At 39.5% G+C, this 25,613-nt stretch overlaps 2 protein-coding genes across 9 annotated transcripts in view; one reads left to right on the forward strand and one right to left on the reverse strand.

The window, feature by feature from the left end:
- The window catches only part of RALGPS1 (Ral GEF with PH domain and SH3 binding motif 1), a 134,027-nt gene that overhangs the window by 106,859 nt on the left and 1,555 nt on the right, over window positions 1–25,613 (reverse strand). For 6 of the 7 annotated variants that reach the window (XM_042479187.1, XM_042479186.1, XM_042479184.1 and 3 more), the window contains exons 2-5: window positions 15,231–15,312; window positions 9,106–9,226; window positions 8,514–8,621; window positions 5,975–6,025 (exon numbers count right to left, since the gene is read on the reverse strand). In XM_042479187.1, coding sequence (XP_042335121.1) covers window positions 5,975–6,025; window positions 8,514–8,621; window positions 9,106–9,162 — 216 coding nt within the window. In that variant the 5' untranslated portion in view covers window positions 9,163–9,226; window positions 15,231–15,312. The remainder of the gene's footprint in view (window positions 1–5,974; window positions 6,026–8,513; window positions 8,622–9,105; window positions 9,227–15,230; window positions 15,313–25,613) is intronic. The other variant, XM_042479182.1, reaches the window with a different exon arrangement.
- LOC121936704 lies at window positions 16,628–19,612 on the forward strand. 2 transcript variants are annotated; one of them, XM_042479198.1, is made up of 2 exons: window positions 16,628–16,768; window positions 17,559–19,612. In XM_042479198.1, exons 1-2 carry the CDS (start codon window positions 16,761–16,763, stop codon window positions 18,442–18,444), a joined length of 894 nt encoding a protein of 297 aa, XP_042335132.1. In that variant the 5' UTR covers window positions 16,628–16,760; the 3' UTR covers window positions 18,445–19,612. The 2 variants fall into 2 exon arrangements, with proteins under 2 accessions (XP_042335132.1, XP_042335133.1); XM_042479199.1 differs by having other exon boundaries at window positions 17,562–19,612.

Below are 25,613 nucleotides of genomic sequence, written 5' to 3' on the forward strand. Positions count from 1 at the left end.
AGTGGACCCTTGTTATACGCTGGTGTTTGGTTCCAAGATCCCCTGTGTATAACAAAATCCGTGTATGCTCAAGTCCAATTAAATATAATGGCAGAGCAAAACGGTGTCCCTTATAAAAAATGGAAAATCAAGGTTTGATCATTGAAATTTATACTTTTTTGGAACATTTTCAAACCGTGTATGCTTGAATCCGTGTATAACAAATCCGTGTATAAGAAGGGCTGACTGTATATAGCGCTTCCTCTCTGCTTAAATTGATATTTATCTCCTCTTCTTTTGTTTTTAATCTAATATAGTTTTCATTATCAGCTTTGCAGACGTAACAGGATTGATTTTTTAAAACTGTATTTAAGAGACCAGAAAAGCAATCCTAAAGTGGCACTGAAAGTCTGTAGTTGAAGAACTGCACATACAATTTTCAAGTCAATCTAACTGAAAATTTTTCAATGGGTTCTAGCTAACTTTAGGTTTGTTTAACATTTCTTCTTAAGAATTATAAATTGCAGGTGTTTTAAAGTCAACACAGGAACTAAACCTGGGAACATTTTCATTAGAAGGTTACTGAAATGTTCACTTAAGAAGGTGAATTTGCAAGAAGTATTTGTTTTCACTGCGTCTCACCATATATTTTAAAAACTAAATCTATGTTGCCCTTTTCCTATTTAGAAGGAAAAAACATTCAAGCTGTTATGTAAATGTACCAACACATTTCTGATTGACTTATACACTGCTCCTTTAAAAAGGAGCAAAGTGTCAGCCAGCACCACTGCAGTGTATGTGAAAAGCAGCTGTCTCATTACATAACCCAATTTGCAAAGAGTTCAAAACTTCCCTGTAAAATGTTCCATTCAAAATCACTCAAGGCATCTGGGATCTAAAAATGAATTTATGTTTAGGGCCTCCTCTACACTTACAAATTATGCCCAACTATTACAGGAAAACAGGGGGAAACATTTTTTAAACTTTCCATAAATAAGGCAACTATACAATCCGCTAGTGGCTTTGTCCCTTAGGCTTAGGAGCAATCTCACCTTTCACAGTCAGAGACTGCCAAACTGCATCTGTCTCATTACATATCCTCCTTCCTTTGTGCTACCACTATAGAGAAAAACCTAGGCCATGGTCCCACTATGATTTAAAGCAAATTGCTGTTTGGGTTGTATGACCGTCATTCCCATTTGAAACTGGTTCCGATCCTACTGTGATTGGTTTCAACTGCGATGAAGCGAGACAAACACAAAAAACCACACTCTCTCCTGACACTGGTTCTTTGGTGTTTCTTTTGAAAAGAATTGATTCCGGAGTGTGTTCAACAAGTGGGAATGATGGATCCGAATCGTAGCATTCTGGAGGGATCCCCTGCGAATTTGGACGGAGGACTGTAATTGCAAAACCAATGAATCGAATGTTCTAACAACTTATATATATAGAATATGTATGTATGTATGTATGTATGTAGTTCCCAAGCCGAGCTGCCCAGGCTGTTGTTTACATCACTTATGATGCACAGATGATTGACATGCATTTTGAAGCAGCGCAAACTAGTGGGGATGACAATTGTGCCAAAAAAAGAAGCGATTACAAGGGGATAATGAAAAGACCCACTTTTATAGTGGGAACGACGGACCTTTTGGAACTGATTTACCAACACGGAACGAAGGCAACTTGCAAACCGGTTTTAATGTAAGTGGGAATGAGCCCATAGGTTTCTTTACTTCAGGGGTGGGAATCATGTGGCCCTGCAGATATTGTGGGACTATAACTTCCAGTATTCATCAACACTGGCTATGTATGATGGCTAGAGATGATGTGACTTGCAGTCCAACAACATCAGGAAAGATGAATGATTCCCACTCCCTGCTTTAATACTGAAAGAAAGGGAAGCGAGAGAAAGAGCGTAGGCAAGTGGACTGGGTAATTTCCAGAATTTCTGAAACAGTTTGTAGAATATACAGTTTTTAAAATCCCACCTTTGGGGGGAAAATTTAGGAAAAGCTGAAACATATGCAAGATTCATTCTCAAATCAAATGTAAACTTAATTTACTAAATTTGCTAAATTATATTAGCAAATTAATATGGCAAACTATATTAAAATGTCGTAATGTATAACTAGCATATAAAACCTGACTATTTGGCATAGCTATGCAATTTTAAACTATTAAAAAACTTTGTTTTACAGAAGCAAAACTATATCCCATACTGAAGAGAGTGCTGCGAAGTGCCACATCCTGTGCTATGTATCTGTATCTTAGTTTTTGTCATATGAGAAGTTGGGGAGGAAGGAATGCTAAGAAACCACAAATTGGTAATAAAACAACAAAGTCCATTATTTGACAGAAACCAACTTATACATTCACAATCTTAAGGATGAGGCTGGCAACATATTTGGATATTTGAGTAAACTCAGCCCTGAAAATATTTAACTCTTCAATAGTGTATTATCATCCCAAGCAAAGAAGGCCCGCTGTATATTTCTCTCATGAACATGGCAGCATGCACTAGCTGCAGAAATGCATCTTGGGTCTGAGTATTGTATGCCTTTGCAGCATACAGAGGAATTATTGTTCTCTGCCTCTGCAGACGGATCTATACACTACTTCATGCTACTCAGTTCCTTGCATTCTGAGTAAGTAAAAATTTGCCTTTAAAAGCATTTCACTCATTCCAAGAAAGAAAACTATTTCATCTGAAGGTTTCTTTCCCGATGCTCTCCATAGTTTCCAATTTTTATACTAGAAAAAAGAGAAAATGTTCTTTTTTTGTCTCCCCGACTTAGACATTCACATTTCTAAATGTGCAACTTGCTTAATCTGAGATCTATTACAGAGTGTAAGCAAGATTATTACATATTGGAAAGAGCAATACATGTCAACGTTGACTAATTCTCCATTTCCTTTCAATGAATGCAGAATAATAGTGGTCACATCTTTACACATTTTTAGCAGGGAACAATTGTGGTACCAGCCATCCAATCCTGGCTTTCCATTGCTTTTCTTGTTATCTTATAAGGTCATAGAAATGATATCATAAGCCACCTCAGTTATCCAAAACAAAACAGAATGATTAATATAAATATTTAAGTAGTCCCATGTTCAACACACTGGGCTGCCAAAACCACTTCCTCAGTCTTACAGCAAGTAGCTTGTATTTCTAGTGAGCTAGGCTATGTCTATACAAATTAATCGAATTAGGAGCTGACAGAAACAAATTAGGGGAAGACTCTAATAAATGTGGATCAAGGATCTTCACACAAATGCTTGACCATGTAAACGATAACAGTTTTAAATTTTAAGCTGGTGAGACATGCAACAGTCCCGACTGTACTTTATCAATCCTTTTTGAAACAAATTCTAAAGCAATGATATGTGCTACTCTGGTTGCAAAAATCAGATGTATTAAGCAGCTGGTGGGCTGAAATACATGGTCAGTGTGCTCCAGATGGCTCCAGGGACTGCAAAGTTTGACACGCCTGCCAGTTCACTTTCTTATTTTGAAAGGAAAAAAAATGCCTTAGTATCTGCAAACATACGGCATTCATTAATGTTCGTAAAACATCCAACACTTTCCTTTGTCTCTTGGAATGCCTGCACATTTAGCACTGGATAAAAGTTCCATCAGAAAAGGTCAAGCATCAGGCTGAAGACTGCTCACTCCGAGCTATCCTTAAACTTCGTGGCATTCGCACAGTGAGGAAAAGCAGTGAGTGGCTCTCAACCAAGAAATTACAACATTGCTATTCCTTTTCCTAGAGCCAAATGATAGGTTGCCTTTGCCATGTGTTAACAGTTCTTTGGGTGGAAAGTCAGTGCTGGGTTTGAGCTCCAATTTCTCAAAATCAAAGTTCATGCCCTCTTCCATCAGTATATTGTGTTTCGCTCCCCACAATGATTTGAAAAAAGAAAGCTAAGATCACAGTGATTGTTTTCACCTCAGCACATGAGTAAACATGTGTATGTCTCAAAAGATTAGAATTTTACTTTATGTCTCAACTCATCCAGACAAACCAGTTTCATGATGTCCCTGATCAAACTTGCCTTACTGACTGCAAGTGGCTGCGTAACATAGTTAAGACAAAGGATAATGCTAACATACATTTGGTCTACAGGCTGAGTCTCTTTTAGCCCAAATTCTTGGGGCCAGAAGTATTTTAGATTTCATTTTGGGGTGGGGAATGCCTCTATTTCCATATACATACCCAATGAGATCTCTTGAGAGACTGGACCCAAACCTAAACACAAAATTCATTTATATGCCATAGCTTGAAGGTAATTTTATAAAGTATTTTAAATAACTTTATGCATGAAACTAAGTTTGCGTACACTGAACCATCAGAAAACAAAGCTGCCATTATCTCAGCCACTGATGAGAAAAGTTTTGGGTTTTGGAATATTTCAGATTTTGGCATTCTGGATAAGGGACACTCAACCTGCATATATCACAAGTGCTTTATATGGCATAGTATAAATTCAGTCGTTAGTCCAAAATATAGTAGATCCTCTGAGTCAATGGAATTTGAGTAGGTATGAAACCAGTGTGTGTAGTGGTCTGCATGGTAAGAAAACGTCCATGAACATCATCAGAAACTCATACCAGAGTTTTAAAACAACTTCAGGAACACTGAAAGGCTTAACATTAATCCAGTAAAAATGCAGCATATGATAACGATTATTAGGAGCAATACATATTTAGACCATCTTGAGGTTAACTCATCAAAACCCAAGTCTGGCAAAGGCCACATGCTGAAAAGTAACGTTTTTTATTTTTTATTTGACAACATAAATCTTTAAAGAGACAGCCGGGAAAAGGCTGCTAGCAACATCACCAGCTGAATCTATCTGCTCCTAAGACACATGGCACGTGCGATGTGTTCAAGTACAGATGTAAGCAATTATATATCAGGGCTCTGACTGCATTCACCAGACATTTAACAAAATTAGTCACTTCTTATATTCACTAGAGAGTAAGACAGCTATATATTACACCATTTGCCAAGACGAGAATTTTCCTTGCCTCCTGCCAATCTTTAACTCAGCATCTATATGTCTTCTTTAGAAGGCCTATGTTTTCAACTACTTTTGACCTCTAAAAGGATAGGTTGTTTTCAACTAAATGCAGTTATCTGAGTGGCCCTCTGCAATCACACACATGAGCTCTGCATCTGTACAGAGCTTATTTCAGGAAGCTTTGCATCTTCTGATAGCTGCCAAAAAGAACTAGTTACATAGAAACAGAAGCAAAACAAGAACAGATGCTCAGTGGCACCTGCAGCAGTGAAGGAGGCATAGTTATGTAACTGTAGAGGGGCACCAAAAAGAACTACAGTAGTCCCTCCATATTTGCTAGAGTTAGGGGAACAAGATCCCCGTGAATATGGAAAAACCGCAAATAACAAAAACACTATTTTTACCTGAGAAGACACCTCTCTAGGAATCTCTAGGTCCTCCAGTGCAACTCTGTGGTCAATGTCCAACATACACTGACCGTAGAATGGCACTGGAGTAGCTACAAATGGTTTTTCAGTGCAACTTTTAGTTAAAGTTGACCACAGAGTTGCACTGGAGGACCTAGACAGTCCTAAAGAGAACATAATAATGAAATTCATGAATAATCAAATCTGCAAATATCAAAGCCGCAAATATAGAGGGATGATTGTAGTTACAGAAGTGAGGCCTCTGAGCAGAATCATGTATGGGTAGAGAAGCAAGCTTTCTTAACCTCAGTCCTTAGTATTAGAGTATGTGCACAGAGGACATTTGGATTATCAGCTTGGGAAAACATGCTAAACAATCTTGTTACAGGTGTCCCAATGTGTGGAGATGGCACATTTACAGTGTAAACAACACAAGGTATAGTTAGGAGCCTATAATAAAAATTATTATTAATTCCCCCTGAAATATACATAAAGTTGCCCAGCTGGTCATTTTTAAGCATCCAACGCTTATATAGAACCACATTTAATATAATGGCACATACCTCTGGCTGTATAGCTTTAAATACTGGCATATCCATCAGTGTAATCTGACTCTGGAAGAAAAGTAAAGAAAAAGAACAATTCCCCATTTAGAAACAATGGATACTGAATCAGTTGAAGGTATTTAAGCTCAAGATAGAAACTATGAATGGTACCCAAGTAAGATGAACAGAGTCTTCAAGAAAGCTGACAGTACATACAAATCAAAAGGTAGTTGTGATGAAGTAAACTACTCAACTCAGTTCTGTTGCAATGACTTTTGAAACAGTAAAAACATGTTTTAAGTGAAATACTTAAGCTAACCCTCCATAAAAGGCATCAATCATTTTTTTTAAAGATGGCTGTAGAGTCTACTAGCAAGCCTAGAACTATGCTTCTTCAAATGTTCACCTATGAACTCTGAAGATCACTTGAAGAACCACAGTTACAGATCAGCAAATGGTTGTTCTTATTCATGGTCTCAGTGTAACTCACACATATGAGAGTCTGAAAATATAGGAGTTGGTAGAGCTCACCTTGAAGAGCACGATGGGTGTATGTCACATAAGGATAAAAGACAACATCACTCTGTGAAAAGAGACATCCTTGTGTGACCTGATGCCTAGTATTCACCAGGTGGTTAGCTTTGCTTATTATCATGATCACATTTATCTGACTCAGAGTTGAATAAGACCTCCTCATCCAATGCTAAATCCTCTGTGGTAAAATGCACATTCAGGGACAAGCCAGGAGACTGTAGTTACGCATGCTGTCAAAGGGCCACTATCCCAGCTAAGGTCTTTGCTTTGCAGTTGACAAGGTGGTGAGCCATATTAATCTGCTGAAAACCTAAGCAGTGCATTTCACTTGTCCAAATAGGTCTTTCTGATCATATGTTAAGTATTCTCAAGATATGAATAATATTCTTCCAGAGATACTGCTGACAGGCCCTCAAACAAATCTAATATTTTGGTATGAACAGTGAGGCAGCTGCAGTTGAGCAAAAACTCCTTATGCCCTCTTTACTATTTGGAGTGAAATATACCTAGTTCTGGGACTTGTCTCTTCTCACATCACTATAATAAAGCTGGATGTGGGGTGCTTAAAGAGAAAACTATAGGTCTTGACTTTGAAGAGGTACAGTGATCCATTTGTCTGGAAGTAGAAGAATTCAAGATGGGTGTTTGCCACAACCTACGTATTATGTGCAATAACAATAGTAAAACTGGTATTACAACTGGAGCGGCTGTTTGTGTCTGCAACCTTTTTAATATAGGAATGGTAACTTCCTTTTCAGGCTTTTAAGATTTCACATTTCAGAGCTGGGAGCAAATGAACGAGGGAAGATGAGTGAGAGCCAAGACGTAGTTTTGGTCTCACAGCAAAACCAATGAGGAATCTGAAGCACAGTCATGGCTCATTTCTTCTGTGATTAATGGGGAAAAAAGTTAGATTTGGAGTCTTCATCCTTCATCTTTCTTTTCATGTGCAGGCTTTGTCACTATAGTAACAACTGTCGAAACAGTTGATAATAGCTGTGACATCAACAGTAGTGCAAGTTGTGACAGTAGCACAAGGTTTGCCAATCTCTCAAGTATGGCAGAAAGTGAAGGCCTGATGATGCTGATGTTTGTAATACAACATATGTTTTTAAAGGAAGGTTAATAAAAGTATCACATGCTGAATGGACTTGAGTCATGGCTGCTGAGGTTAAGACTGTAGTGACAGTGTGGTGGAAACTGTAGAATGACAATGGACAGATGGGAGCAAAGAATGGGCCACATCTGTTCAGCCTGGAACTGTGGCAGAACTGCACTTGAAGATATGAAATCAACTCTCCCAGCCTTGTCCTTGCTGTCACAAGCACCTCTACTTTCTAAGTTCCCTACAAAGTGTTCAGAAAGAGGGGGATAACATGGGAATGATAGGAAAGCAGAGAATAATCTCATACCACCATCAATATGGAGGGTAATGTTCTGAGCAACCTTCAGGACTAGTAGCATGCCTTCATACAAATAAAAAAGTGGTTAAAGGAGATATCTAATCTCTGTTTTGCCTCTAAATGGGCATCTATCTACAGCACCTCTTCAGAAAAGTTACATTAGTCCAGGTGCATACAACCTAAGATGGTTAATGAAGATCTAAAGACCAGAGCAGATTGGTCCATGGAAACAGGGGAGGGTATTGCATAAATGGATGTTGCCAGAAGAAACTTCAACTATATCAACTATCTCCTACTAAATTATTTACAGAATTAAAAAAGAAGAAGAGAATAGTGAAGCAAGACATAGAAATAATGAATACAGATAGAATTCTAGAACACTGTTAACTAATCAGTGAACAAAAAGGTACTGAGCTACAATGGGATTGGCATATGCCTTGAAGTACCATACACTGTATTTTGTTTCTACCAAAATACAATGTCTCCGCTCTAAAATGTTATTCACTCTGTGAAGGCACAGGAAAAATTCATAAGTTATACAGAAAGCACAAATAAGAACTTGTTTCTTATAATGATGCTAATATTTTCCCCTTATGTATAAAATCAGCAACTCTACTCACTGCAAACTCCTCCGGAGTTACTTTCAATACATCAAATACAACTGCATCATAGCTTTTATGGGCATAATCTGAACTTTGTCCTTCCAGAGAGTCAGAACTGCTACTACCCTGTGGAAAGAGGAGAAAGCAGGGTTACTTGGAAACAGAATTTAGTTGCAAGTCAGCTAAAGCTTACATCTACTAATGTAAGGGTGCAACACATTTACTATTTCACTGTAGCCTTGGTAGTGCAGTGGTTAAATGCTGGTACCACAGCCAAAACATTGTGAGTTCAATCCTGCAGGTCTCCAGGTTGACTCAGCCTTACACCCTTCCATAAGTTGGTAAAATTAGTACTCAACTTCTTGGGAGCAATTGGCTAACACATTGTAAACCCTTAGAGAGTGCTCAGTACTATAAACTGGTATAGAAATCTAAGTGTTATTGCTGCTATTCCTCAGCACAATTCCCCTGGGTAGCATCTTGAGCATTTTCTTTGTGTCACATTGCTTCCATCTTTCTAAGCCCACAATGAAACAGCCTGTAGGAATGTGAAATGAACTGCAACTGCTGTTGCTAGAGGTGTAACAAAACAGAAACAAAGAATGGGTACCTCTGGAGTGGCGGAGGTCACTGTCACGTTGGCCATGAGGCCATTCCTTTTATACATACTCTCCTTAGGATGCAGGAAACTTCAGCTCAGCCACCAGTGGTGACACAATAACGGAGAACTGCTGCAATGCAAATACATTTTATGAGAAACGGATTTAAGGGAGGTCACGAGTGTGGAACACAAACATTATTGTCGAAGAGAGATGGAGAAAGTAAGTTGTAAAGCGTAACATGCACCATTTTGAAATGTGCTCATACTTTATAGTCAATCCATGTTGGAAATATAGATATACTGACCTATAAAATTAAACACAGCTTGAGTCCTAAATAATTTAGAGACCACCTGCTTTTCTATGTTTCATTTCATTCCCCAGGACTTACTAAGCACATTCTTTTACCTTCATTGGTTCACTTCTGAATTACTAGGATATGTAGGGGGGGCGCTGTTCAATAACTATTTCCCTTCATTGGTTACAATTTTCTGCAAGCAATGCTTTATTCCTCTGAACTGGCTCATATTAAGTTGGTGTTTAATATAGTCTTGCTTTTTTGGTTATTCCAGAACATAGTTGCTTCTGGAGAAGGAAAATCTAAAAATACTGGCTATACCTGAACCCTTAACAAATGTTCACTTGGTTCTCAGTGAAATCTATGGGTACCCAAGACAAATATTTATGATCATATCATAAAACACTCTAGAGACAACAACAAAAGATGATACCAATTGTTGAAGAAAAACAAGCTGAATAATATGAGCCCCATGCTACTCACAGATCACTATGTATTTCAATGCAACCTTAGTGTGCACAAGTTGTAAATAATGTTGGCTCCTTCAACCTCCTTCAGTGCTCAAAGTCATAGATTTCATGAGTTATGACCAAAACATCAGTCAACCTTCTCTACTTGCCCCGATTCTTCATAAAAGAGATCTCAGATTTACAGGACTCGTTGTTTCTGAGCCTATTTATACCTCTGAAAGCAACACATTTCATATTGAAGTCCGAGCTAGTGGAGAGGTTATGTTTTTGCTCAAAAAATTAGCACCAGAAATTAGGCCAAGGAAAAAACTTAGCATCATATCAAGCATCCTCTATTTTCTTAGATCCTTGTTTTAACCACAGTAAACAGAGCCCAACCTTTGACATGGTTAATAAAGCCTCTCTTACTGACACAGCACTCCCCACTTTTGGGCTTTGCAGATAAGATGCTCCTCACTAATGTCCATGTTGCAACAAATGTCTCAGTCCTGAGAAATGCCAGGAATTCTCTGCACATTTGCTACAGCTGCTGCAGTCGGGATGCCAACAGCATCTGTTCATAAATCCATTTAGTCTAGCCAGTGACAAAAAATCAATTAATTTATGAATAGCAACTCTTGGCTAGCACTTCAAATGGATACAAATAAAAAAAGAAACGGGAGAGGGGCAAAATATCCTTTCTTCACGAAATCTAAGTATCTTTTCCATTGGGCTGGCCGCAGTTAATGTTGACCTCTTTGTTTGCATGGGAGAAGGAGAAAAGGGATAAACAAGAACACTTTCATCATATCTGTTGTTAAGCTGGAAGCTATTTTTTCATGGAACGTTATCACAAAATGAACTAAATAAGGAATGGCCTAGCTTCTGTGAAAAAACATTAGCTTGCTTCTTCTTCCCAACTGCTGGTTTTATTCCATAAGAAGATACTGGCAAGAGTGTACCTTTGCAAAAATACCTGAAAATATCAGAGTAGTGTTTCTGTTATCACATATTCACACACATTTCCCACCCCCCCGTTGAATTTGGAAATTCGCGTATATTCAAGCCCCATAACTTTGAATGGCCACATGCTCTTGCGTGTGGCCATGTGTGTGTGTCATGGGTGCATGCACCATTAATTTTAATGGAGGTCACCCCTCTGTGAATAATCAAAACTGCATATCTCAAGTCCATGAAGATGGAGGGTGATAGTAATCTCATATATGAAAGTAAAGAGCCAGCATGGTAAAGTTTTATGAGTGTCAGACTATGAGTTAAAATTACCATTCAGCCATGGAAACCAATGGGTCTGTGGGCCAGTGACACTCTCTCATTCTCAAAGGAAGGCAAAAGCAAAGCCCTATGAACGAATCTTGCCAAGGAAACCCTCCGATAGGTTTGCCTTAGGGTCACCATATGTTGGAAACTGAAGGAATACACCAAATACAACCACGCCACCCACGAAAGCACTGTAGCAAATGAGATAGTGAAGGAGAAGTACATAAAAATATGGCATTCGTATCAGATCCACTAACTATTCCCTCATCTCTCTTCTGTTGGCCTCCTGGCTGCGTTTGGTGTGTGAGTACTCAAATAATACTCTGATGAAAGGAAAAGAAAATTCCATATGTGACCTTGTGTCTAGTCCAGCTTGAGTTCTGGCTTTCAGTGATAAAAATAAACCAATGAAATGATAGAAGAAAGCATCGCTGAAAACTTAATGAATGTACCATTTGTAAAATAACCATCATGATTTTCCCTAGTACTCAGCAAACTGTTTCAAAGAAAAAGATCAAAATAGATCCAAAACTCCTTAAAAAAACCAAAACACCCTAGCAATGCTAAAACACATGCGCCGCAAATTCTTATAGGCAATCAGCTGGGTTTTCTTTGCGCAAAGGTCTGAAATTTTCCTCTCCAGAACAGAATTCATTGGTAAAGATAAGATAACATGAAAACAGATTTAAATGCACAATTGACTCAATAACCACTGTATTGGGCAAGGAGGGGTGCTAATCTTTAATAGCATATTTCTGATTGTAATAGAACGTAGTTCCATGTAGGTGAAAGGATCCTTAAGAAACTAGACAGAACACTTTTAGCAAATAAGACATTCTATATTTAAAGTGAATATCTACTAATAACTATGCAAGACCTGAATACTCTAAAGCAGTGTATTCTCAAATTCTGGTCCTCCAGGTGTTTGGGACTTCAGCTCCCAGAAGCTTCAGCCATCATGGCCAATGGTCTGGGATTCTGGGTGCTGGAGTCCCAAACACCTGGAATGCCAGAGTTTGGCATTCCTAAGGGAATCAGATTTTGTCTGACCCAGAAAGCTAAGACGGGTCAGTCCTGATTAGTATTGGATGAGAGACTGCCACTGAATCTCAGATGCTGGAGGCCAGTGGTCCCCAAACTCTGCCCTTTAAGAGGTTTTGGACTTCAGCTCCCAGAGACTTCAGCCATGTTGATCAATAGTCTGGGATTCTGGGAGGTGAAGTCCAAAATCCCTTAAAGAGCACAGTTTGGGGACCACTGCCATAGCCTATGTTTCAGAGAGAGGAAGTGCAAAACCGTCTCTTGAGTATTCTTTGCTTTGAAAAGCCCTATGCAACTCATGGGGTCACCTTAAGTCAACAAGTGGCCTGAAGGCACATGCACACATAAACTATACTCTAATGAGGACCACTGAAATGTCACACAAAAGCAAGGCTCATGAAGAGTTGTGAAGAACTCAAAAGCTCAGTTTTTATATGTATGCGTTTGCAGGCATGTATGTATCTGTGTGAGTGGGCAGGTGGGTGTATAAGGGACAGATTTTAGTTGGTTTAAGAAATTTCTTTTACACATGGCTACATCTCTTTTTGTATGTTCCAACTGTTTCAAATGTTCAAGGGCCTGTTACTTTTAACAGGTTCCAGACAGGTGGGTGTGTTATTGTGTGGCAGAAGGACCAAAAGAACAACACTAAAGTAAACTCTAGATCAGTGCATCTCTTACTACCTGATATGAGTGACCAGTAGCATCAGGAGCAGATACTACATATATATATATACACACACACACACACCCACACACACACTCATTAGAAACTCACCAGGGACTAGCTGATGATGATCCACAGACCATCACTTTGAGCACTACTGCTCCAGATCCCAAAATCCTATTCCATAATAAATATATGAAATCTTTAAGAAGCAGAAAGCCTCTTTGTATTTCAAACAGTCTTAAGATACCATTCCAATACACGTTTAAAAAATAAAAACAATGGGTTGTATTTTAAACACTATGGAACACAGACCAGGGTCAGTTAAGAGTGGACTCAAACCTCAAGTTAAGGCCGACTTGAAAAGCCAGGGAAGGATCCAGGTGTATCTGCTCCAGAAGGGTATTTCATAATGATGGAAAAAGTGTGATATATCAAGAAGCCCGAGACTAGTTCAAGATGTGCTTTAAACAAAGATTTGGATAATTTGTTGCATGAATCTGAGTGAGAGAGACTTCCAAAAGAAGGAATTAATTTGAGGCTATGACAACATTTATTCAGTACAATTAATGTGCCGTTCTTTCCACTGTGGGTTTTGGTTTTGGCTTTAGACAGTCTGGACAGACTCAGAAGTGGGGAAAAAGCACAAAAGAGGGGGAAAGCAGCCTAAGCCCTTCAGTTCCTATAATCATTCATTGAAGACCACCTTTTGTAAGTTGTTCAGTGAGGAAAGATATGGAGGAAAAGCATGCATAGGTGAGCTTTATCTGTAAAATTATTAGAGAGGAAAGGCTCAAGCAAATTCTCTCTTTACCTAGCTTCCATCCAGACACTGCCTGTGTCTGAAGTCTAATAAATGTGTAGTCGGAGACTTGGAAATGTATACTGCCAGTATGGTGCTTATTTAGTTTTCAAAACATCCAGTGAACCTGAATTCCCTTTCACCAGACTATCATCATCATGGGACAAGAAACTCAAGCAGAAGCAGACATCAGGAAAAACAGCTATAAAATGGTACAATGGTACAGACAGCACTCTTAAAAACAAACAAAACTCCCCCTCCCAAAGTTTAAAGTTACCTGTAAGTATACATCTACATCCTACTTCTCAACTATGTCTGCTCTCCCACTCCAAGGTATGCAAAAAAGGTCAGCCACCTCACTTGTCGAAAGCCCATACACATATAAACTTTGGTTTAGTGTCATAATGCTACAGCAGCAAAGCAGACAGGCCCAAAGAATGGACTTAAGAGAAGAAGGTATTCCCATGGGATCTAGTTTGTAATTTCTGTAACAGATGTGAACATGAAGCTGGCTCTTACTCAGGGTAGAGACTAATAATAAAATGCTACATTAATTTGGATGTAGGGTCACTCTGAAAGATGCTTAAAACAGGAGAGAGTTAGTTCTAGGAGAATACAGATAGAGATGAATCTGTGCCAAGTCAAATATTGCTTTCTAGTTTTATCTGGGGAAAAGGGGCATAATGCAAGGTGTAAACAAATGGGTGCATAAATGAATTCAGATTCAGAAAGATATACAATAATGACATTTCTACGCAGCCTCCTTTAAAGGAATGTTTGACAGAATCATTTGGAACACATTTGGAAATTCAAAGGCAATTTGTCATATAGGGAAAGGATGGGAATCAAATATATTCTAGCTCCTCACATACCCTTTTGGTGATACAACTAGCAAAAGTCTGGCCCATGGACTCTTTATGATCTACACAATTCCAGATCTTCCTCTTCTTTTTGCAAGGAAAACTTCTACCTCTTGGAGCTAAAAGACATGGCACAAAGTATTTCTAACACAGTGGCCAATACCAAAAAAATTTCAACAAAATGTTACTTGTTTCCTACCCTTGTTTACAATATTCAAAATTCCTTCAAACAGAATAATTTCAGAATATGAAAGCTGTCAGCAAAACGTAGCAAATATTTATAAATCAATCACAAGCAGTTCTACTTTATAAAATAATAGAGTGGCCACTGACTACAAAAATCTAGCCAGGTTCCCAAAAGGATCCCTTGTTCAGCACTGCCACCCAGCGATCATCTAAAAGAAATGCTGGAACTCAAATAGTAGTGAAGCAAAGGTTCACACACATTACCCTCTTCGGTCCAAGACACACTGCAGAAATAATCTGGTTTGAGACCGCTTTAACTGCCCTGGCTCAATGCTAGGGAATTCTGGGAACTGTAGTTTTGTGAGACATTTAGCCTTCGTAGTCAGAGAACTCTGGTGCCACAATAAACTACAATTCCCTGGCTTCCCTAGCCGGGGCAATTAGAGCGGTCTCAAACGGGATTATTTCTGCCGTGTGTTTTGGACCACTGCCACTCTTCTACAAATCTCTCTTTTTCTCCCCTTTCAGTGATAAAACAGAAGCAGATTAACTTACCCATAATATATTTCTCTTTCCAGTTTTAAGTACAGTCAAACACAAAGGAGGCATTGCAGCACATCTTTCAGTCTGGATGTTTCTGAAACAACAACAAAAACAACAACAACGTAATGCTTAATTTTTCCATTTCTTATATCACCATGTTTTAAGGTATAAAAATTAGTCATTTTTTGTAAACAGAGAATAATTTAAATGCAGTCAGTCCTCCATAGCCACAGATTTTTTTTATCCACAGATTCAAGCATCCATGCCACGGTTTGATTTTTAAAAAAACACAACAGATAAATTCAAAAAAGGAAACCCTGATTTTGCCCTTTTATACAAGGGACACCATCTTAATGTGCCTCAGTATGTAATGGAACCTGAGCATCCCTGGATCTTGGTATCCACCGGGGGCCTTGGAACCAAACCCCAGAGGATACCAAGGGCCCACTGTATAAATCTTTCTTCCAGGTAATGAAAGGCAGCAATAGCTAACAAGAAGCACAACTTTATTTATATTTTTAAATGCCGGTACAGAACTGGCAATTTAGGCATAGGTCTCACTCTGTAGTCTATAATATAGGCATAAATATGACCTCAAGAAAAAGAGTCATATGGTTTTCTCCTAGTCTGGAGACACTAGGATAGGACAATGACGCTCAAGGGATCATCAGAGTCAATCCAGTTTGGGGTTTGTTTTTTATTGTAGCAATGGCTTTGGGAGTAAGGCGAAGGAAGGGTGGAGAGAGGCAGATCACTGTTGGGTTGCTGCAGTGTGTCTGCAGCAAACAATGCAATAAAACTTGACCTGGGAAAGAACAGATTTTTAGTCTAGGCGATTCTGCTGTAGCTGTGTGCGCTTACATACAACAGACAAGGTAAACAGCTGCTTAGTGGCTTAGTGGTTAAGATGCCAATTCTGAAGATCGGAAGGTTGGTAGTTTGAGGCCCAAATGTTGCATGATGGGTTGAGCTCCTGTCACCATTTCCAGCTTCTCCAACCTAGCAGTTGGAAAGCATGCAAATGCAAATAGATAAATAGGTACCACTTCTCAGTGGGAAGGGAACAGCATTCGATACAGTCATGTTGGCCACATGACTGCCGGATTTGTCTTCGGACAATGCTGGCTCTTCGGCTTAGAAACAGAGATGAACACTGTCCCCTACAGTCGGTTATGACTAGATATTCAGGTCTAGGGACTACCTTTACCTTTGTAAATATAAATGTGCATGGGTAATACTGAAAAGACTGAAGCACCTTTCCTCAGCCTTTTTTGTTTAAGCCCAGAGCAAGTAATTGGCAAAGAGTTCCACGCCACACCTCTGTGAAATCTGCAAGGTATCTATAAACAGTATCTAGAAGCGGTTGCTCATGCGCTGTTACCATGGCAGCCCCAGGAAAACCTAAAAATAAACAGAAGGAGGGATTCTTGCATGCTCCGTTGAAGGAAAGGGGCGGCTGACAGGAAAAGTTTGGTCGATACCCTGAAGAAATTCATAGAAGGCTTTCCTAGACATCGCCAATATCTTCTAATTCAGAGACAAATGACAAGGTAGGCGACTTCAGAAATAAAAATAAGCATGATTGCACAATCTGCTGAACGAAAGACAAAATGGAACGAACTACGCAACAAACACCTATTAATCAATCAAAATAAAACAGCAAAAAAACAGAGAGGAGACTTTGATGCAAAGATATCATGCATGAATGAAAAACGAATGGAAAATGTTTGGTGTTGATTACGTGAAAGAATGCATGCCTTCACCTTTAAGGATGAGAAGCATTCTTTTATTCTCACTCTTACAATGTAGGAATGTTATCAGTGGAATCTTCCAAAGATCTGAAATGAGTCTGGTACTTTTAAATATGTTCATAAATCACCTGAGTCCTGAGGCGGCCAACTTTCCTTATGAGACCAAGTTATTTAAACTTATAAGAACCAAAAGGTAGTGATGAGTTTCATAAGGGTCTCTCCAAAATGGAGGGGGTGGCATTGAAGTAGCAAATGCAATTCACTTAGTCTGCTGTGATGTAGTTGCTGTGTGTCTTCAAGTCATTTCTGATTAAAATTCTTAACAAGATTGCATTCACTTTTACTAAGGCCTAGAAAATTTAGGGATGTCAGGAACCCTGGTCACACAAGAACATGAAATATTCATCCTGCCGCTGACTAATTTTTTAGTAAGAAGAAAAATGCAGGGTTCAAAGAGGTTTCTTCTAGTCATGTTGAGGGACTAGAAGAGGATATGGCCACATTACAGTACAAAACAATGGCCCTTTTTAAATGGTAAGCACAACCTCTATGAATAATGATTTTTCTCAACTGTATACTTTCTTTCCAGCAGCAACATGGAAGCAACACAAGAACTCTCCATAGGCCCAGAAGTCCAGCTTCAGCAGAAGTACTGGATAACAGAAGACAGTAAAGCCAACCTGTTGACAGCTGGTGCCGAATGTTTGGAGACGGTCATTCAAAGCGAGCATTACTATGACACTGCTTCAGACGAACTAGCAACGGCTGACTTGTGGTTAAGTCAAAGAAATGAACAGTGGTGCCTCGTAGTGGACTCTCAGAAGCAAAGAGATGGAGGAAATGTCACCAAGTCAGTCCCTAAGATGCAGGAACTGCCATGTCAGGACTTAAGAGAAAACGTTACAAATGATAAACCCACTGATTGTTGTGGATTTTTGGGGCTAGGTGGCCATGTTCCAGAAGAGTTTATTTCTGACGTTTCGCCAACATCTGTGGCTGGCATCTTCAGGGAAGATAAACCCACTATCTGCAAAGGTTTAGAGGAGAAATCAACAGAATCAGAATTGCTTCCCAACCAAAACAATCACTCGCATGAGTTTACCGAATCTGGAGCACATACAAAGGATAGTTCTACATACACTGAGCTTGTGAGAGAGAGTGACATAATGACCTATCTGGCAGGTTTCTTTAACATAGATTTGAAAGGTGAAGATGGAGGAAACGTAACCATGGAAGACTTTTTGCAGATGACCGGTATCCAGCATTACGCCAGCAATCATACCGTTCTCCAAGCAACATACCTGCTGAGTAACAGGTACACAATTGTAATCCAAAGGGATGAATGCACTTTGAAGGAATCTGCAACTATTCGGCTAGAGGCGGATGTTTTAAATATTTGCAAAGGGTTTGAAGAAATTGAGAAGTTGGGGAATTACCTAGGATTTATTCAAAGTGAACAAGCGCTTACTATCTAGCAAGCCGAATCAAGACAGTGTGATCACAAAACCCTCCAATGTTCATACAACTTTCTGAGTATTCTTTACTAATGATTTAAGTCTATTATTATAAAAACACTTCAGTACATTCTATTTGCCCCTTTAAAATCTTAAACCCATTGATGGGTGTGACAGAATACTTTGCAGCATGGAAGTGCAGATTTATGGCAATGGCAGCAGTATGACTAGTGTCAGCAGAGATCTATGAATAGCCCAATTAATAGTTGCTGGAAGAGACTTTCAGGAGAGCTCTAGTAAAATCAACTGCTTTAGATTTGTTTCTTCTTTTTAAGACTGCACAGGTGGCTGCATGTTAGTTCAATTAAACAAATCCCTCGACTTACCAACCCTAATCTTCTCATTCAGCAATGCTGCACAAAATCACGCTGTCTACAGAAAACATCTGTCTTTGGCAAACAAGGATCCCAGCAACCGTGAGCAAATTGCTGAAAACTGTTTGCAGATTCTTGCAAATGAATACAGTACATTATCATTTGATAGAATTCTGGCATCTAGGATGCGCACATTCAGCCACTTATCATTGGTAAAATGCAGTGTACAAGGGCTGCTAGATTTGGCATTTCTTCCCTTAACAATTCAGAGACCAATGCACTATGAGACATTTTCTGACACATTTGCACATAATTTTAATTGACAGATTTCTGCTGTTTCTCAAAGTGTCATCTCTAGTGCATTTAGCAATAGCAAGTACATTTCTATACCACTTACTTGCATGTACTAAGCGGCTTACAACTGTAAGCTTGGCATTCACTACAGTGTCGTCTATTCCAATAATGTGTTCTCTGTGCATTTGTATGTTGTGCACACTTTGCTTTGTACTGATATACTCTGCTTTGAATTGTTTATATATAAGCAGCGTGTAAGAATTTTCCAGTAAGTTAATAAACGTTTGTAATTTTAAAAACTATTTACAGACTGTCAACATATAGAACTGCTAAAACCTGAGCACTTGGACAGATGATGTGAATGGCTACCAACTGGCAATTAATTAAATCTGGTCCTCCATTTAGTGTAACTTTGGAGCAAAACACACTGCAGAAATAATCCAGTTTGAAACCACTTTAACTGGTCTGGTTCAATGCTAGGGAATTCTGAAAATTGTAGTTTCTCTGTCAGAGAGCTCTGGTGCCACAATAAACTACAATTCCCAGGATTCCCTAGCACTGAGCCAGGGCAGTTAAAGCAGTCTCAAACTGGATTATTTCTGCAATGCGTTTTGGACCTTTCTTTGGCATATTACCAGAATGAAAACAAGAAAGAGCTTCACTGCTTTGATTTCTTGTCACTGTCCAGATATTGCTCCAGATGAAAAAGGCTAATGGTGGGATCCAGTGATTCAAGTGTACAAAAAAGCGTACACAATGCAATTTATTATAACCAGAGCTTTAAAAAGTTATTTTGGAATTACAGCACTCTGAATCACAGCTTTAGCACAGCCACAGCGACTGTGGGACTCTGTGAATGGCAGTCCCAAAATAACCTATGCAGGCCTGACTGTATCATCTTCAGCAGCTTACCCTTCCCTGCTTCTAAATGTAGAGAACTAAAAAGCGAGCAAGCAACTATTTGACAGTTTGGCATGATCTTCTGCACCAGATATCCTGATGCATTTTGCACACTGAGCATAGCTACTTATCTCACTCAAGTATTTTATCAGCAACACATCCTATTAATCTATGCACTACAGGATACAACGTGTTCATAATGACCAAAAAGACAAAATAGCAACAGAAACTGTACAATCTCTGGCAACACATAAATGGAATACTCACTTGCGCGCATATATTACTTTGCCTCATTTCTGGAGCTATAGACAAGCTTCTGTTCCCTGAAGCAGCAAGGTTGCACTAGTTATTTAAACTGAATTTACTAGGCAAATACAGTACTGTATTTCAGCCTATCATATTAAATACATCGCATAGTCAAAAATTAAACTTGATTAACCAAGTTTAAGTAGAAAGACCCATGAAAACCTTCTAGGACTATGTGTTCTAGACAAGATCTCTACCCTTAATAAGGTAGAAAATGTCATTCACACAAAAACTATTATGTAGTAAAAGCCGTAAGGGAACAGTCGTTTATAATAACCAAAATCCCCTCTACTTTCCTCACATGGGTTTAATTTACTGTTTCGGCACAAATTAACATGCAGCCTCAATGCACCAAGTAAATCTTGCAGTTTCTGAAATGTCATTTGCTGTTTTATTATCTCAAACTGCTACCCAATTGTAACTCATGTCCTTGTCATTCTATAGTAGAATTTATGGCAGTGCATAGGTGTAGCAACTAGTATCTCCACATTAAGTACATGCCAGAGAATCCAGCTCCTAGACGTGGCTGTAACAGGGCTCATGTGCTCCCCTTCCCCAGCGCAGCGCCACGAGGATCACAAGGAGATCAGCAGCTTCTACTTCTGGTTCAAGATTCAACACAGGTTAAAATTAACTGTGTTTAATTTTAACTGCAGTCAAAATGAGAAAAGAGGAAAATCAAAAAAAGGACATCACACAGTGTATAAATATAAATACCTAAAAGCATTAAGTTGCACAAAGGTGCATCCAAAAGGAGGACACAAGCTTAGTAGTAAATACACAGTCAGCCCTCCACATCTGTGCCTTTGGCTTTTGCGGATTTGATTATTCATGGATGATTGAAGATGTTCTCTCTAGGTCCTCCAGCATGACTCTATGGTCAACTGTCATTAAAAGCTGCACTAGAAGACCTAGCGATTCCTTGAGATAACACTTCTCTGGGCATCTGTAGGTCCTCCACTGCAAATCTATGATCAACCTCTAGCAGATGTTGACCATAGAGTGACACTGGAGGACCACAGATTCCGAAAGAGGTGTTCTCTTGGCTAAAAATATAGTGGGTTTTCCCCCCATTCGCAGTTTTTCCACTTTCATGGGGGTCCTGCACCCTTAGTGCCAGCGAATGTTGAGGGCCCACATTTGGTCAGCTCAACAGAATGGAACTAATAAACACATACAAAGCCATACAAAAGTAATTTATCCATGCTTAGTTTAGCGAAACACATACAGCAAGCAACAATAACAAACAAACCAAACACTAAAGGTATAGGAAGCCAAAGAACTCTGAATTGAGAAAAGAGATTGTGGGCTCATGGAGGATAGCTCAGCTAAACCAAGGGTTTTAAAGTCCCACAGATTCCATGCTGCACATTTTAAGGAAAGGGACTGAAAAGCAGACAGTCAATGTAACAATAACTTGACAAAAACCTACTAGGTTTCTGCACTTGGAGATGATTGCATTTATTCCCTGCTTCTGGACCTCCTGAATATAACTGGCTGACTGCGTCAATGGATGGACCATGGGTTTGATCCACCAAAACTCTTTATGTTCAGGAGCACTCAGAACAGTGAGAGATGTTACGTAAAGGGGAAATACCGATAGCTCATCTCATGCATGTATTACAATAGTAAATTTACATGTCTTCTCCTACAGTGGCCAGCTGCTCAGAAGGCTAGCCAGCCCCAAAGGAATGAATCAACATTTCACATGTGTGCTTTAGAAAGTGTACAAAGGACACTGTTCTGTAACTGAGCAACAGAGAGAGAAAGAGCCTGTCAAGAAGAAGAATAGAAAAGGAGGCCTCTGTTCACCCATACATCCCTAAACTCTTGTGCTCTCTCATCTTGCCTGTTTGTAAGGTTATTTATTAGTATTGCCACAGTCAGATGCAACTGCAGCATTACAGAAAATATTCACATAGACAGCTTTAATGTGCTTCTTGCATTTAACGCAAGAAGAAAGAACGGCTGGTTGCAACCGAAAAGAAGACCTCGTTGGTGGCACCCCAATCGTGGAATGCCCTTCTTTCGAATGCCCAACTGGCACCAATACTGGCCTCATTTAAGCATGAAGTAAAAACATGCTTATTTATTGCAAGCCTCTGGGCCTAAATTTTAAAAATGCTTTGCACATGCTCAGAACTGTTTTCACCATCTGCGCCTGTTCCACCCTGTTAACATATTTTACATGTTTTAATCTATTCAAATTATTTTTAATCCCTTTTGACTGTTTTAACCTAGCTATACTGGCTTTACTTGTACCCTGCCCTGAGGTCTTGTCATATATATATATATAGGGCAGAATAGGAATAATCCAATAAATGCTTTTAAAACAAGAGTATCTGCTGTTCTGTCTTTTGTACTTGGATCCTAGAGGCAATGTTTTGTGAACCTGTTACCTCTTAGGTCCTGAGGAAATGGGCAAAAGCCCGTGCCCATCTTTAACCTGCCATAGCCTTTTGGATCAAGAGTCCAACCCTAATTCCACTGTTCCAGTGAGGCTTAATAAATAATGCATTCCAGATTAGTGGTAACATCGGTTTAAAATAAAGAACATGAATAGCAACTACCAATGTCAACTAGATGTTTCAATACCATCACCTTTCCTAATTTCAGAACTCTATAGTAACGTTTCCAATATATTCTTGCCAATACAGATCAACCTTCTTTTTTCATTAAAACAGATTATACAACGCAAAGTGATAAAACTGGCCTCAGCTGGGCTAATGTCCCATCATCGTTCACAGCAGGAAATACAATAGAGCAGACAGGGGAAGATGAAGATCAACAGGTTATGAAATGGATTAAACAATAAGGGAAAGAGAAATGAAGTGTGAAGACTAAACTTTTTAACAGCGCAATCCTATACACACTGATGCAGAAGAAAGTCGCAATGAATTAAGACTTGTTGGGGAATAAATCTCACACAAATCTCAGTCCTGTTTTACACACAGAGAAGTACCAGAATTCACGCATAGTTGCTACAAAGCCTCGTGTCTCCAAGTACGGTTCCAATGGCTTTTTCAGCGAAGGGAGAAGTCATTGATGCCAATGACACTATCCACCAGTAACCCTAAGTTCTTAGGACAAGAACATTCAATTCTACTCCGGAAGGCCTTATTTACTTATTTGCGCTGGACAAACTTCCCATGAAATGCACTGACTCTTTTTGAGGCCATTATCATGCATCTGTCCAGCATTCAGAACATCAAACACAAGTAAAAGATTTACCGATCTGAGCAAAGCCAGACCTTGATCTACTTATTACTTAATCAACATCAAATTAAAGTCTTATACTTTAATTACAATTGAGTAAGATAAGAATAACTGATTTTGCACATCTTAAAACCTATGTTTGGTATGAAGCATATTCCCAAATAAATCAAGCACATCTAGAAAAGAACATTACTCTTCATGCATATATAACATTCTGAGAAGTATGTTTTTTTGAGTCATTTAGCCTTCTCTGTCAGAGACTCTGGTGCCACAATAAACTACAATTCCCAGGATTCCCTAGCACTGATCCAGGGCAGTTAAAGCGGCCTCAAAACTGGATTATTGCTACAGTGTGTTTTGGACCTTAGATCAGGGATAGAGGACCTATGGCCTGTCTGATGTTGATGAATTACTACTGCCATCTGCCTTTACTATAAGCCAGGTTGGAAAGGGCTTACAGAGAGAAAGGACTCTAACAACTTCAGGAGGGCCACTATTGTAGAAGATCCTGATGGGAGATCCATGTAAGCGATGAATTCCTGCCACTGTCAAGTGGAAAGATAGGCAGCAACCGAAAAGGAGAGTGAGGTTATGAAGGTTACCAGGGAAGCCTGGCTAGGAACCAGTGTCCTCAGGCAAAAGGTTTCAGCTGCTATTACAGAAAGGCAAACTGTCAGGTACATCTTGCAGCTTTGCAAATTGAGTTGAATTTTCTCCTCCAGGCTTACTAAAAGAGTTAACAACAGATGGGAGTTAAGTTTTTTAAGGGAGTTCTAGTAACAAAAGTCAACACTGAGATGTTAAAAGAATTATCTTTAGAAGTCACCTTAATCACAGGAAAGCAGAAGCTGCAGCACAAATATTTGGCTCCCATCTGCTGCAGCAGGGATGGGAAAATGCAACCTCCTGTGGGCCAGACACAGCCCTGAGAGCCCCCTTTTTAAGTCCCTCAAAGCCTCCTAGATCCTCCAAATTGGAAGGAGTAATTTATGTACCCTTTTATTGGTCTATGGCTGTAAATAAAAATATCCTATCCTATGCACCCAAATCTTGTCAAAGCCAGCCCAGGAACACACAAAAACATGCCAACCACAAAAAGCAAACCTCTGTGTCCTTATTGGCCTATATTCCAGCCAAAAATTGTGACTGAAAGTGACACGTCCTCATTTCCAAAGGAGTAGGGAGGAGATGTCCACCCCTGTTTTAGAACGACAGTTGTCCCTCCACATTGGCTTGGATCAATGAGGTGACAAATGGATGCGGCATAGTGTCCTCACTCTTGACTCTTTCAATTATACCCGCTCTTTGGTGTTAGCGCATTTGGGGACCGGCGGGAGAGAAAGGTCCCCTGACACAGAAATAGCCACTTGTGCGCATGAATGGCTGACATCCAAGGAATGCTGCTCTGACAATTGAGGTGCAGCAGGTTGGGCCCTTTTCTTGCTCTCCAAATGGTGGGCGCTCCTCCGGTCACACCTTTGGGCAGGTAACTCCTCACACACAGAGGAGCCTGTGTTGCCCAAGAGAGAAGGCTATGAAATGTGGGATGGAGGACTTCCCTTCCAAGAACGGTAATTAATCTGTAGAAGATGGAAGGGAGGCGTGGACGGATCTTTCTTCACTCCTGTCCTGAGAAAAGGCAGCTGAAGAGTCTAAGGTGTTATAAGAAAGCCACTGTCACAATGGAAGGTGGGAAAGAAAGGCGCCAAAGGGCAAAGCTTGGCCTGTAGACTTCTTCAAAGCATCAGCCAGGACAGATGGTTAATAGATGGACTGTCCACCAGATCTAGAAAGACAGCTAGTATGCTCTTACTCTCTTTCTAAATGGGAAAACAGCAACAACGCAATGTTTGTTATGGTTCCCTTTCCTTTTTCAAACTAACTGGATACAAAGCGCATACATAGAAATACACATAGGCTTGGATCCTATTGTTAGTCCCAACTAGAGTAGACTCACTGCAGTGGCAAACCTCCTCTGAACAAATCTTGCCAAGATGTGGGTGTCTGTGTGGTTATATATGTGTGCGTCTATGTCATATCTATCTATCTATCTATCTATCTATCTATCTATCTATCTATCTATCTAATATGTGTGCTAAC

This window comes from Sceloporus undulatus, chromosome 7, assembly GCF_019175285.1.
Source record: "Sceloporus undulatus isolate JIND9_A2432 ecotype Alabama chromosome 7, SceUnd_v1.1, whole genome shotgun sequence".
Lineage (NCBI taxonomy): Eukaryota > Metazoa > Chordata > Lepidosauria > Squamata > Phrynosomatidae > Sceloporus > Sceloporus undulatus.